General features: G+C 45.4%; 1 protein-coding gene across 1 annotated transcript in view; it reads left to right on the plus strand.

Moving 5' to 3' along the window:
• GPC4 (glypican 4) overlaps nucleotides 1-14,287 on the plus strand; it is a 65,282-nt gene that overhangs the window by 31,307 nt on the left and 19,688 nt on the right. The window contains exon 3 of the mRNA XM_079318900.1: nucleotides 12,450-12,841. Within this exon, the coding sequence (XP_079175026.1) occupies nucleotides 12,450-12,841 (392 nt within the window). The remainder of the gene's footprint in view (nucleotides 1-12,449; nucleotides 12,842-14,287) is intronic.

The following is a 14,287-nucleotide window of genomic DNA, read 5'->3' on the forward strand; positions in this document are numbered from 1 at the left end:
AACCTTCTCTGCACTACTACAGTGGGTAACAGCCTCTTGCTTTCAAAAGGGATTGGCACTTGGGTGAGAGAAAAAAAATCCCTGGGTATGAAATTGCAGTGAGTCAAAGTAGAATTATGCAATCGTCTTGATAGCATCTAAATCTGCTGGCTAAATATTTCCCTCTTAACCTCTGTTGTCTCTACCTGCTGGTACACCAAAGAGGTGATAGAGGGAGAACCAAAGTGTCTAGACTTGCAAGCTTATTAAATGCAGAACAAGACACTTAATGAAATCCAGCCCATAGATAAGCCTGTTCAAAGAGACAGAGGAGCAGCATCTGCTTCACCTTAAATGAACGACGAGGCTTTTTGAAATGCTGCATTGAAAACAAAGAGCATGCACGGGTTGCTGCATTAGCATCCCTGACGTGGAGCAGACATCCTGTGAGGTGCATCTGCCCCTTTGTGGGAGGAGGGATGGCTGCAGGGCTGTGTGAGGGCAGAGGGACAATATGCCAAGCTGAGATGGATGCCTGTCAAAGTACAAGGCTTCAAAATAGGTGAGCTTTGGAAGGGAGCCTGCACAAACTGTTCTGTCTGTGCTGTGTGGTTCTCCTGTCAGCCCCTTAGAGCATCCTCTGTGCTGGTCTCACTCTCACTTTAGCCTGAGAATTCCTTGACTGTCAAGTCTGGAAGGGGATGGTGTTCAGCTGTTCCTGAAAGCTGGATTTACTGTGCCCAGCCTGTCCTTCAAGGGTGTGTCTCTGCCTCATGTGAAACTAATGAAGGAGAACTGGCAACCTCCTCAGCCTGTCCCAAAGCCTAATGACTCTGTCTTTGCCTGCTAATATCAGAACTAAATCTTCATTTGCTGCAGACAAAGCTGATTTGGGATTTTTTTAATCTTACCTGGGGTGGAAGTAGAGATGAACTGATAACCACCCTCTCTCATTTACCTCTTGGGAGGCTTTTAATCATGACTGCTTTTCTCCCTCCAGCCCAGTCACCTGGAGGCTCAAGGCACACCTTCCTGCTGGTTGCTGGGGCAGGTTGAAGAGTCTCCTTGAAGGTCCTCAGACTCTTCTGCAAAAATGTTGGAGTTTCATGTCCTCGACTCTTGTGTTCTATTTAAGAGCCTGCTGTTGAATGTTTGGCTGCTGTGAGGTAGTGTTTTCTTCCTTTAGTCTTGGTGCTTGGTCATCAGATCAGCTGTGGTCAGTTGTGTCTTGCACGTTTTAAGTTATTCTTGCCCAACATAATTCATCCCACACTTTTTGATCTAATGCTGCCAAACTACAGGAAGGAGAGGCAAACAAGCCCTGTATATTTGATCTTTAGAGATGAGACTGGTAAAGGACACAATCCCTTCCAGAGCTGCTCTTCTGCATGGACTCAAGCTCTAATTTTATTATTTGCAGCTTTTCAGGGCTTCCTTATCACTTGCAGCTAAATCATTCAAATGCAAATAAAACTGGCAAAAATGAACTGTACACCTTCCTTAGTTTAACATGAAATCCTCTGTGCTACAGCTGTGCAGAGTGACTGAGTAAGCAGGATGAATTATTACAGAGACCAAATCCACTTCAAGTGGAGTGGACACTTCTCTTGCAGGGTGACACATCCCCAGGCTGCAATCAGCCGCTCCAGGATGCAGCCCAAGCAGCAAACCCTGTCCTCCAGCCCTTTGGCAATCTTTGTTGTGTGCTCCCTGGCTGCTAATCTCCCAGCCTTGACATTCAGGTCTGGGAGGAGAGGCAAACCTGTCCTGCCTCCGTTATGTGCTTGACCTTTGCAGCAGTTGCTGCTGCAGAAGGACAGTCCGAGAGGCGGCGTGTCCTTTGCGTGGAGCCTGGATGCCCTGTGGCTTCTCAAGTGTTTGCATCAGCTGTTGCTGGAGCGCTCTGTGCTGTTGGAACTGTTGCCAGAATTGCTCTGATCTGACACCAAAGCCGTACAGAAATGGATTATCTCCCCTTTAATCAGGAGCATGGAACAATCTGCTGATTATCCATCCCCAAAGGGCTGACCAGGAGTCATTTCAGCTCCCAGTGCATGATGTGACAGCATCAGATCCTCCTGTGCCTATTTGGTTTGCTGGCACTGGGAGGACTTGTGAGATCAGGAGTCCCATATCTTACATATCCTGTCTAAATATTTGCTTACAGTACAGGTATGTATGCTCCTGGAGGTCTCCCCTGTTGTAATTTAAACCACTAGCCTGATGCCAGCATACCAGTAAAGAGATGTATTTTCAGCAGCAAGGGAAATGCTTTTTTTGGTTAAAATAAAAAATGGTTTGTGAATTGTTGGATTCACCGTTGCTAAATTATTTTAGAGGTGAAAAATTGCTGGTTAATCTCAGATATGTTTATGGGCTTCATTGAGAAATTAGTGGGTAAGATTTTCTGGCCATGTAAGTCTCACTCTTTGACAATGACATTCATGGGAAAGCTGTAACTGACTGTGGAGACATCTCATGCTACAGAAGCAGCTATAGCAGTCAGGGATTTAAACACCCCCTCCCTTTTTTAATAAAATCTCTTGTGCTTTATCTTCACAACTCATTGCCCTCCCCTTCACTCTCTTGGGGATTAATGACATTAATAGAATTAATGGTGACATTGAGACTGCATAAATACTCAGTTCCATGTATTAAATTCGAACTTTCACCTCTTTTGCCCTTTGAGGCTGAAGTTTTCCACGCCAGGCTCTGTGCTAGCCAACAGTGCTTTGGGGAAACTGCTCAGCTGTTTTGAGGAATTGGAGCCAGGACAGGACATAGCCCATAACTCTTCTGCAGTGTTTCCGCTGTTCTGTTGCTTCCTAGATAAGATGTTCTTACTTTTTTAAAGACTCATCCTGAATCTCTTGGAAGATGTAACTGTTGTGCCAAGCCCTTTTCTGGGGGGAAAAACAGAGGGGCTGCTGAGTCCCACTAGCTCCTTGTTTCTCCTGTATTTCACAAGCACTTTTGCTGTTGCACTTGAACCAAGTTGTGTCCTTTTTTTTTTGCACTCCAGACTTAGGCTGGGCAGCAAACTTCTACAACCCTCATTGTACAGGAGGGAAGTATAAAAGCTGATCTATCTCTGGGCTGGATTTGGTGTTCTCAAAGCCCAGGAGACAGAAGGATTTGTATCAAATGGTACAGCCCGAGCCAGCATCTGGGAAGTGATTAAATACTGAGAGTTCCATTTCTGATCCAGTTTCCCTGAATTTTCCATTAGCATTTAAGATAAAACAAATACAGAAGTGTAAAAGGAAGCCCTTTGGGGACAGTAAGTGGAAAGAAACCAAATCCAAGAAGAAAGAGCTGGCCAGGGGTCCCCAGGTCCATGGTGCACACAACCATTCTGCTGTACAGGGATTGGGCAGAGGGGCTGGAGAGGGATTCCTGTTCGTGGGCTCCATGTCTGTATTGGGCAGGGTATCTACAGGTATAAAGTGTGATCATGATGAGCATCTTTGAAACATCCCAGGGTACCTTTGACCTTCTAGTGTGAGCCCTGTGTTAGTCCTGGGTGCATGGATTTCTTCCAATAACTGGCATGTGGCTCAATCTGAGGGACTGGTCAGGAGAACATTGGCCAAATAGCTTCCAAGCTCTGCTGAAACTGGAGGAAAAAGCCTGGAATTCATTTCTGAATTGAGTTTTTGTAGTTCAGATAACACTTTGCTTCCAGCTGCTGTCTCCAGGTACGAGTTATGGGGGAGGTGTGCTGGTGCAGTGGGATGCATAGCTGGGATGTATTAGTAACTGGGAAGGACACAGGAGGGACAAGGGAAAGCTTTTGGTGGTCTCCTTTCTGCTGCTTCAGGCAGTGTGGAAACAGTGAAAGATGAGCCCCACAGGTGCCCAGCCTGCTGCTCCTATAGTTAGAATTTGGCAGCCCATTGGGGTGCTCTGCCTTACCAAAATAACTGCCCTTTGGGGACCTTCATCTCACATTAACTCTTCTACTGGGAACTGCCTGTGACAGCAGAGACCTGGGCCCTTGTCTTGCTCCTTTGGCAGGGTCCCCCCATGTCTGTGGCACCCAGGACCATGGGGTCAGTGCTGCTGCCAGCATGTTCATATCTGCAGGAGGCAGCTCCAGGTGTGCTGGCACAGCTGGAGCACTGAGCAGAGACCTGGTGGACCTCTGCTGTGCCAGAGCTGCATGGAGTTTGAGCTTCTGAATAAACTTGGGGTGGGAAGACCTCTCCCCTTGCCACCCACCTTCAAACAAGTGCACTGATGACCGTGGCATGGTTAAAGTACAAATAATAAGGTGCTTTGGTCTATTCTGCCACTTCTGTTGAAGTGAAGGCACAACTTTGTTCTGCCCTCTCCAGAAGTAGATGGCACCAAACCTCTAACCAACCAGGGCAGAAAGTGTTGGCAAGATCTACCTCAAAGAAACTGTTGTGTAGAGGCAATCCTTTGGACTTGGTTTGGGATTGGTGCTCACTGAGGATAGGGAGGGGGTGACTGAGGAGAAGCTGGAGGGAGCAACCACCAACACACTTCCTTTAGAAAATCCCACTTGTGGGCTTTTGTTTGTGCTTTCCCACTCAATGCAACAGCAATGAAACTAATTGTCTGCTGTCTGTGCTTTGGAAGTTTGTTTATTCTTTGTTTTTATTCAGCTGGCTCCTCTCCATCTGGAGGTTTTTAAGGAGGTATGTGATTTTTAGTCTCCTTCATTGAGAAGGGTGATGCTTGTCTGACAGTGGTGAGAACCAGGCCTCTCTTTTAGGAGACTTGGAAAGATCCAAAGGTCAAGTCCAAGTTACCACAGAAGTAGGAAATCTCATGGGGTGAAGGGGGTTCCTGCCCTGTTGGTTGGGAGAGGGAAAAAAATAAGTTACTAGATTTTGTAACTTATCAAAGACTTCAGCAAGGGGCAAAAGCAGTTTGTGTATGGGGTTGAGAGGATCAAACACTCTCTTATATGATCTCAGGTCAAAGCAGTTCTGCTCTAAAGGTCACAGGTAAAATGCTCGTATCCTTTTGGCTTTTTTCCCCAAAAGCAAAGATGTGGGCAACATGCTTTGTACTTGGCTCCAGGAAACGTGCCTGGTGCTCTCTGGTTACTAATTGCTGTCAACCAGTCAATGAGCTATTGTTTGTCTGTTTAAAATTAACTCTCTCTTCCTCCTTCCTGCACAAAGGAGCCACCAAGCCTCTGTGCATAGTCCTGGTAGCTGCTGACCTGGATGCCCATTTTGGTGCTGGTGGTTTGGCTTGGGAGTGTGATAACCCACTGGTGTAGAGCTGGAGCTATTTTATTAGTGTTTAATGTACTGTAATGTCTTGGTGTCCAGCCACTCACGTGCTGGCTGAACAAATAAGAGGCAGCCCCAGCTGGAAGAGCTCTCCCTGCAAGTGTAATGAGATGAGGGTAACTGAGGTAATGGAAACAAGAAAGACATCCCCACTGTTCAGTAGTGCAGGCCCTCCTCACACTCTGACAGCAGTAGGAAGGGAGGCTTGGGAAAACATGTACCTGTGAAATACCTTAGTTAGTGTCCCAGAAGGTTCCTTTGAGCTAGGAGCATGTGGGAGGCAGCCTGAAGGAACTCACTTCCAGGGGAGGTTTGGGCTGGGAACTTGGTGTATTGGTACCAAATGGGTGTGGGGCAAAGGCTGAAGCATCTGAGACAGCACAGGTGTGTCTGAAGAGATCAAGGAATGGGTGCAATGAAAATTAGACATGGGGGGAGTAGAGGGAAAAGCAAACAATGGAAGAAGAAGAAACAGCTGCAGAGAGGAGCATTGAGGAAGAGGTGTTGCAAGGAGGGGGATGGAAGTGCTGGGAATGGTGGACCTGCTGCCTGGGGAAGAGGCAACATGGAAGCAGTGAAAGAAAATTCAGTATAGCTGACCAAAAATGGGATATGTGAGCAGTGACAGTCCCTGAAACCAGGGATGAGGAGGCTACAAAATCTGGGTTTATCCTGCTGCATGGGATGTGCAGGGCAGGATGGACTAAGAGGGGAAAGGACCAAGGGCATTTCTCACTGTTTTCCTGATGATGGGATGTCTGGTACATACAGCAGGATGCAGTGTGCTGCTGTTTGTTTCTTGAATCACAGGCAGCAATCCCCACGTTGTCCTCCTCCTCCATTGCTCCTTCCTCTCTAACAAGCTCAGTCTCAGTGTGGTGCTGCTGCCCAGTGCTGTGTGTTATCTTCTGCCCTGCACTTCTGGACTCCTACTAGCCCCACAGTGCTCCAGAAACCAGAACTTCTAGAAATCTTGCTTTTTGGTGGGTTTTTTTTTTGTTTGTTTCTTTAACCTATGAGCCTGTGGCCCAGTTGTTTTTGTTGTCTTGACTTTCACTAATCAGGCAGAGTTTAGGGAGATGTTGTTCCTCCCAGCTCTGCAGTGTTCACATACTGGGGCTGTTGCTGTGACACTGGCAAGATTTAAGCCTGTACTTCTTCAAGGCCTGTGAAAAAGTTCTTCCCATGTCAGTAAGTGCTAACACATGTTTGAAAACAGGACAGATAAACAGCTTGTGGATCTGCCCTGCCCTTCTGAGTTCATATTCAATAAATGTGTTAACACTATGTGTTCATGGGTTTCTCAACACTTCCGGAAAAAGGTTGTTAAGCTAGGATTTGTTTTTCCCTGGTGGAAATTAGAAATGCTGTATATGCAATAAAGGAAGTGAAGGCATATTAAAAATAATGAAGCACATTCAGAAAAAAAAAATAATTGCTTTCCTCCCTTTGGTTTAGGTGGCATGGCTGTGGAAGGCTTCAGCCTCCAGGTGAAGAGAGCTGTAAAACATTTGTCTCTTTTCTCCCAAATTCCACTTATCTGTCTGGATTGAATTTTGCTTCACACAGTAGGAGCAGCTGCAGGGTGGAGTTTGGATCTGCAGATGCACCTCTGGAAAAGGCAGGGACGGAGCCGGCGCCGGCCCTTCCCCGTGGCTGGGCTGGAGCATTTCCCTGGGAATCCATCTTGCTGATGTGGACACTTTATGAGTAAACCTTTTAAAGAGAAAATATGATTAATCTCTTTGTGGCAGTGTTCTCCTGTACATGCTAGAAAACATAATTGTCTATACAGACAAGCAAATTAAAGGTTTTGGTAAGACAGACGGTCCTTAATTAATCATAATCTGGACAATATATTAAGAGTATGCTCAAAAAGCTGGGTGGCAAATTATCTGAAACTAATTAATTGTGCCTATAAAAATTCAACATGTTCCATATGCGTGCTTGAACCTGGTTTTATTTGTTCTTTGAGGTGGTTGAGTAATTGCACTTCTACCTGGGATCTGTTTGTGTAGTTCATTTGCAAACCTCAGACAGAGTAAAGCCAGCTGAAAACTCAGCTCTTAACTAAGGAAACATGGTGCATGGGAAATGCAGAATGTCTGGTGGCTTTTGGGAGCAGAAAGCACCAGCACACCTGAACACAGCCAACAGATAGGTCTCTGTAGCAAGCCTTGCTGAACTCTTGGATAAGATTTGACTTTTTTTTGCACTGCAGTTCAGGTTTCCTTTGTTCTATAAAACGTGGGGGTTTTAGGTGCTGAGCCCTGGGTCACTGATGATTTAACTCTTTGCAGTGGCTACAGGAGGAGTAAGCAGGGTGCTGTGGAGCACTCTGCCTCTCTGTGTGAAAGTATTCCCTGAAATAAATGAGTTTTGCTCCTGAAGATAAAGAAATTGAGAGCACAGCTTTGCATTCCTGCAGTAGAGATTCAGCCCTGAGGACTCTGCCTGGGGCAGGGCTGGGGAGGCTGAGGACAACAGTGCTCAGGTCCTGACACAGGGCAGGTGTTGGCAGGAGAGAGCTCAGACCAGGCACTTCTTGCTGCCTTTTCCTTTGTTACCAGGGCATGTATGGAAATGCCAAACCTGGCTGTGGGAGAAGGGGAATGTGCCCCTTTGATGTGTTCATCTCATTTCCAGGAGCTGCCTTTGATTTTGATAGGACTGTGCCCTACAGCACTGGGGTCTCCTCAGGAAAAGCCCTCTTGTATGAAAATCCCACTCTTGAAATATCTGGAAATGTTAGCACAAGGAATAGGAAAACACTTCATCCCTTCTTACTTTAAAAAAGAAAAAAAAAAGAATATTTTCAGGTGACACCTATGGATCCAAGATCAAAAATATATTGGTCTGAAAGTCAGAAGAAATAGAAGTGTTTGGAGGTGGGATTTACTCTGTCTCACAGTGGGTGGAGTGACTGTGTTTCTTCAATTAGCTCATGTATCTATTATTTGGAAGAAAGATTGTTTTGAATTATTCTGGCAGTGGAATCTGATGTCATGTGTAAGCACCTTGGGGAGATGCTGTGCTCTCCTGCACTGGGTTACTGGCAGGGCTGGTCTGCCCTCAAGCTGCAAAGAGGTAATAAGATATCTTATTACCTGAAAAAAAGGAAATTGCTAAGTAACTATGGTTATGTTTCTCAATGTGCACTTTTTAAGAAGGGTTTGTTCAAAAGCAGAGATGTTTTTCCTCAGGATTTTTATTGCAGAGGTGGCACATATGTCACATCCTGTCTTTCTTACCATTTCATGACATCTCTAGACTTTCACCAAGTAGTGGGCATTGAAATTCTACCCTGAAATTCAAAAATGTTAAAAGAATAAACAGAGCCTAGAGCTGTAGATTGCCCTGACTGCAGATTACTGCCTTTTCTGCCTCTTAAAGTTAATTGCTTTGGAAATGTCATGTTCCTTTGAGCATCAAAGCCTGTAGAATGCACAGGATTTATTTTGCAATACAGACAAATTTTAAAATTGTTTCTTGCCTTAAGAAAGGCTTTGTGGCTCTGGTCCCACAGTTCTGCTTCCCTCAGCCTGGAGCTCATCCTCCTGAGCATCACCTTGAGTGAGAAGTGCATCAGCAGGGCTTTGGCTGAGGTGTGTACAGCACAGCATGGCCTTGCTCTGGGTCTGGCTGGACCAGAGCTAGCTGTGCTGTTATCCCAAGCCTTGTGTGTTTTCATCCTCTGGTGTGACCCAGCCCTGTCTGCAGGCTCTGCTCTTAGTCAGGAGAGCTGGGGAGCCCTTGGAGCCACGTGCTGCTCTCACAGGTCAGTTTGTGAAGCCCTTCCCAACCCTGTGTGTGCCTGTTTGTCGACAAGAGGGGCCAGCCCTTGTCCAGGCAGTTTAAACAAGATAACTGGAGGGAAGAGAGAGCCTGCCATCCCTCCAGATAGCAGTGTCTGAGAGAGCACCAGCACAGTATGATTTGTCGTCTGTGAAAAATGTTTGCCTTTGACAGCTTTTCACAGGAAGCCTGTCAGAGTGATAATTTAATGAGTACAGATTGCTTGCAACACAGCTGTAAAACGTGCTTTTACAGTGCTGTAAAATAAGCAACTGAGGCCTTTGTGTGTTTGCTTTGTTTGAGAACAAGTCAACTTCTAATACAAATGAAAGGTGGTCATTTATTTTACCCAGCAAACAGTCAAGACGTGAGAGAGGAACCTGCCATTTTTCTTCTTGTGGTGGCAAGGTTAATGCTGGGTTATGTTGGTGTTTGCTAATCAGCTCATTTCTGTGAAGGAGAGAATTAGTATCTAATTAGATATAGGGAGTTCCTAGTCAGATTAGCATTTAACTCATAAAAAGGACTTTCAGGCTTTTTTCTTTTCCTTGCAGACATCTATGCTCATAGTTTGCACAGAGAAAAGATTAATGTTCCTTCTGGCGCCCAAGCTGGTTTCTCAATGTGGAGGTAGAAACTGAGGATTCAGACCTACATTATACCAATAGCTACATTAAAATACATCTGTATATGTAATTTAATTGCTGCTGCTGACCAGGTTTAGAGTGCTGTGCATTGCTTGGAGGGAGATGCCATGCTCCATCCCTTCTTGCTGATGTTGAGTGGCCCTTCATTCCCAGTGTTTGGCATCACCTCTCCCCACCATCCAACCTCTCCTGCACCCCAGGAGCCTCGAGGTGCCAGCAGTGGCACCCAGTGGCCAAACCACAGGTGCTGGTCACCAGGGCATTCTCTCTGGCATGTTCAGGGATACAAGTGCTGGCAGGGGTGGATGCTGACTCCAGGCTGCAGAAAAAACCTCCTCTACCCTCCTCCCCTTCTTTGAGAGCCAGAGTTTTCTGTCCCTGAACATCATGGCTGAAGCTTGAGCCAGAGACAGCAGGGCTGTGCATGCATGCTGCCTCCTTCAGCAGTGCTGTGTTGGGCTTTTGGAAGTGCCTGGTTTTGGTGGGAAGCTTTCATTTCCTTTACTCACCTTCCTTTCAGGCAAGGAAAAGCTGCTGGCTGAAAGGCTGCAGGTGTGCAGGTATTTGCTGCTAATTGGATTGCAGTGGGTTTTTTTCATGATAATTAATGAACATACCTGGTTCTAGCCCACATGAAAAATTGCTAAGAAATGGAGAGCTCGAAAGCCTGGATACAGTTTATTCAAATTCCACTTTGGAGTGTAACTGATAAAATTAGTTTGGGCAGAAGAATAAATTGGTTATGGTTATACAGATGTATTACTTAAGATAACTTTCTTGGCTTAAAACATTGCTTTGGGTTGTTTAGACTGATGGTTGGAGATATCTGATAGATTTGCCATCAATATAATTTCAAAAATATAACTCTTTTTGAAGAGTTTGCTGGTGCATCTAGCAGGTTTTGTGCCTGGTACAGAAGTATTTGAATAAACAGCTTATTTGGTGGTACTAAAAGGTCTGAGCATAGGAAGGAAGTGAGCCTTCAAAATGATTAAGTGAATTAGAAATTAATATACACCAAGCTAATCTCTATAGTATAAACTCAACAGAAAAAAATCTTCCTGGAGAGGAAATGCCAGTCATGGGAACGAAAGTGGAGGTTCCTGCTGATATTGGACAGAGGACGTGTTGGGTGTTTGAAATCAATCTCCTCTTCCCTGGATCATTTCTCTTGTGCTCCTAAGAGGCTGCATTATATACAGCCATGTCAGGCACTAAACCCCATGACTTTGTTCATCAGGAACTCATGGAATGTTTCAGTTTTTCCAGAAAATGTTTTCTGTGTTAGGCTTTGTTTGTACTGGAGCACTTTGAAGACGAAAATCTGAACTTCAGCATACTTTCAATGTCTTTTAACAAGGTTTAAATTCACACTGGGCCAAAATATTTCCCCCCACACTTATAACAACTTCTAGCTCTAAGCATTGCTCCTTTGAGGATTTAGAAAACCACAGAGGCATGTTTTATTAAAAAATATTTATTGAATATGAGTCACAGAAAAGCAGAGGTCAGAATCCTCAATTGCTGGTGGCATGCATAAAATAATCAGTTTCCTCACCCAGCTGCACCCACTCCCCAAGGTGCCAGTGCTCCCTGAGGGGCTGGAGAAAACAGGCATGGGAGGCTTAGTCCCAGTGGCACCTACCTTGCTCTCCTTAGCTGCCCCCAAGGCCATACAGCAGGGAGCTTTTTTCCCAAAATGGGCCAAATGCTTTTGGTCTAATGGACCCCTCCCCTATTTTTTATTTTATTTTATCTCATCTCTGCCTAATCTCCAAGGCAAAGGCTTTGTGGCAAGGTAGTTTGTGCCCAGACCCACTTGTCAAAGTTGTGGTGATGTGTTCTTGGAGGGTGTGTTCTTTGAACTGCTTCTGCAGTGGTCAGCTTGTTATCAGTGTTGGAGCACATGTGGCACTGCTGAGACATGGCAGCAGCCACTCCCTGGTCTGTCCAGCACTCCCAGAGAGTGAACCAAAGTGGAGATTTGCTCTTAGAAAGTGATAAAAATCACAAATCCTATCTGTCCTTTGTCATTTGAAAAATCTCTTGTTATTGTGCCAAGTGTTTAAACCTTAGATTTTAAGCAAATTCTGGTATAATTGTGGGGATTTTTGTACTGATGCAAACATCTGAAGCTCCTTCTGCAATCAGGACCAATTGGGTAAGGCTCTGCCCTGAGAGGTGATGAACTTGCAGGATGGGAGAAAAAACCTGCAGGTAGATTTGTAAATTTTTTAAAAAAGATACTAAAATTTGTTCATTTTTTGAGGCTGCTTTATGATAATCTTGGAAAATGAATTGTCCAGAACTGGAAAGAAGGACTCATTTGTGCAAAACATCAATTTAACAAAACCACCTTTTTTCTTTCCAATATGTTATTCTTTGGAATGATATCTTCTTAGATGCCTAAATGGCAACATCAGAAACTTTTGGGCTTTTTTTTGTCTTTTTGCTGACATATCATAATATTCAATCATAATATTCATATTTGTGTCAGGAGAGATTTGACTCATACCAGTCTTCCAGTCTATAGAGATTTGACTCATACGAGTCTTCCAATCTATAAAGAGTTTTGGAGATCGGTTTATGAAGATTAATCAAAAATTTTGAGACTATTTGAAAGTTTCTGGGGGAGTTCTTTACCTTTCCCTTTCAGTTTGATGATGGTCTCGTGCTAATCCCCCCGTCAAGCGGCGGTTGCAGGAGCGTGTGAACACACAACCCCATATTTCCCATATCTTGTCTCCCTCTTCCCTAGAGTTCTTCAAGGAGCTGCTGGAGAACGCCGAGAAGTCTCTGAACGACATGTTTGTGCGGACGTACGGCCGGCTGTACATGCAGAACTCGGAGCTCTTCAAGGACCTCTTCGTGGAGCTGAAGCGCTACTACGTGGGCGGCAACGTCAACCTGGAGGAGATGCTGAACGAGTTCTGGGCGCGGCTGCTGGAGCGCATGTTCCGGCTGGTGAACCCCCAGTACCACTTCACGGACGAGTACCTGGAGTGCGTCAGCAAGTACACGGAGCAGCTGAAGCCCTTCGGGGACGTGCCGCGCAAGCTGAAGCTGCAGGTGACGCGCGCCTTCGTGGCCGCCCGCACCTTCGCGCAGGGCCTGGCCGTCGCCAGGGACGTCATCGGCAAAGTGTCTGCGGTGAGCTCTGCCCCTGGGTGTCCCCTGCAGCTGTGGGGGCTGCAGCATCTCCCTGGCCCGTCCCTAAATGGTGATCTGTGCTCTGTCTGTGTAGGCTGGTCACGTTGTGAGGACGTCGCTGCCCGGTTCCCCGGGTGGATGCTTTCCTCCTGTCTAGGGAACGGCCGGAAATTAAATGCCTTCTGCAGTGGAAATAACCATGTTTGCTTGTGTAATATCTTCTTCTTAATATTGCCTTTAAATTACAGTGAGTCAGGGATGCTACAGGCATCTATTATGGAGCAGCTGATGGTTTGCTCCTCGCTCCAGGGCATGGGGAGAGGCAGTTTGCATGAGCAAACAGCACTTCTGTGATAACAGTAAGCTAGAGCCATCTGCACGGGGCAGAAGCCACTTGTGCTTGGTGCCACACATGCAGCACAAGTTAGACCTCAGACTTGTATAGCAGAGTCACTTTTTGGGGGGATAAAGCAGCTGTGATGTGTTGGTCACTTAAATGTTTACCTCCCTCTTCATATAAATCACTTTGGAGTTATTTAAGTGGGGTGACTGCTTTTTTGACATGAGATTTGTCTTCTATTTTAGTCTGAGTTGTATGGTATAGGGAACAGTCAATAATCCCCTTGAAGTGATTATGTAAGATAACAAATATTAGTGATTTCCTTTTAACAAACTCAGCTCATTTCCTGTGGGCCTTGGAAGATTTATTGTAATCATTTAATTGGGCAAAGAGACGTTTACTTTCCTCTACCTGGTTATGGAGTAATAAAACATGAGGCTGAAAGAGCAGGCAGGAGTTTGAATCACCCAAAGTGCCAGGGAAAAAAAAAAAGAATACAGTTCTGTAGGCAGCACAAATAGCATCCTTAAATGAGATAATCATTCAAATTTCTTTGACTTATGGGGATAATATTAAAATACTATCTTTGAGAATAGGGGGAAAAAAGAAGTCTGCTTCCATGTTAATTTTTCTTGAAGAGAAATGAGGCAAGCAGCTGGCAATAGGCCAGAACATGTATGGAAAGGTAAAGAATATTAGCAAGGAAGGAGTTGCTTAACTAGAATACTCAGATTCCAGGATAGAGTTGTAAGTTAGCAATAACAGGTTTAGGTCCTTGGACATTTTCACTCCCCACCTAACAGAGATGACTCTCAGGTGAGATTGGTGTACTGCTGGTTGAGGATGGGTGTGTGGAGCTCTGTGTGTGACATGTGGGGTCACTCTTGGGAGATCACAAAACCTTTCAGCCTCAGGGATACTGTCCTGGTGGGAGGGGTGGTGGCAGATGAAATGTGTTGTCTCTGTGCCAGGCCACTGGCCAAGCCTGCTGATTCTTGTTTGGGGTTTCAGATTTGGTGGCCCTTGTTTTGTGGCTGTGCTGCAGCTCTTGTGGTCAGGGGCTGGGGTTTTCACTGCTGTAGAGTGTGGATGAAATATTCGGGTGG

This window comes from Erithacus rubecula (assembly GCF_903797595.1).
Source record: "Erithacus rubecula genome assembly, chromosome: 15".
Taxonomy (NCBI): domain Eukaryota; kingdom Metazoa; phylum Chordata; class Aves; order Passeriformes; family Muscicapidae; genus Erithacus; species Erithacus rubecula.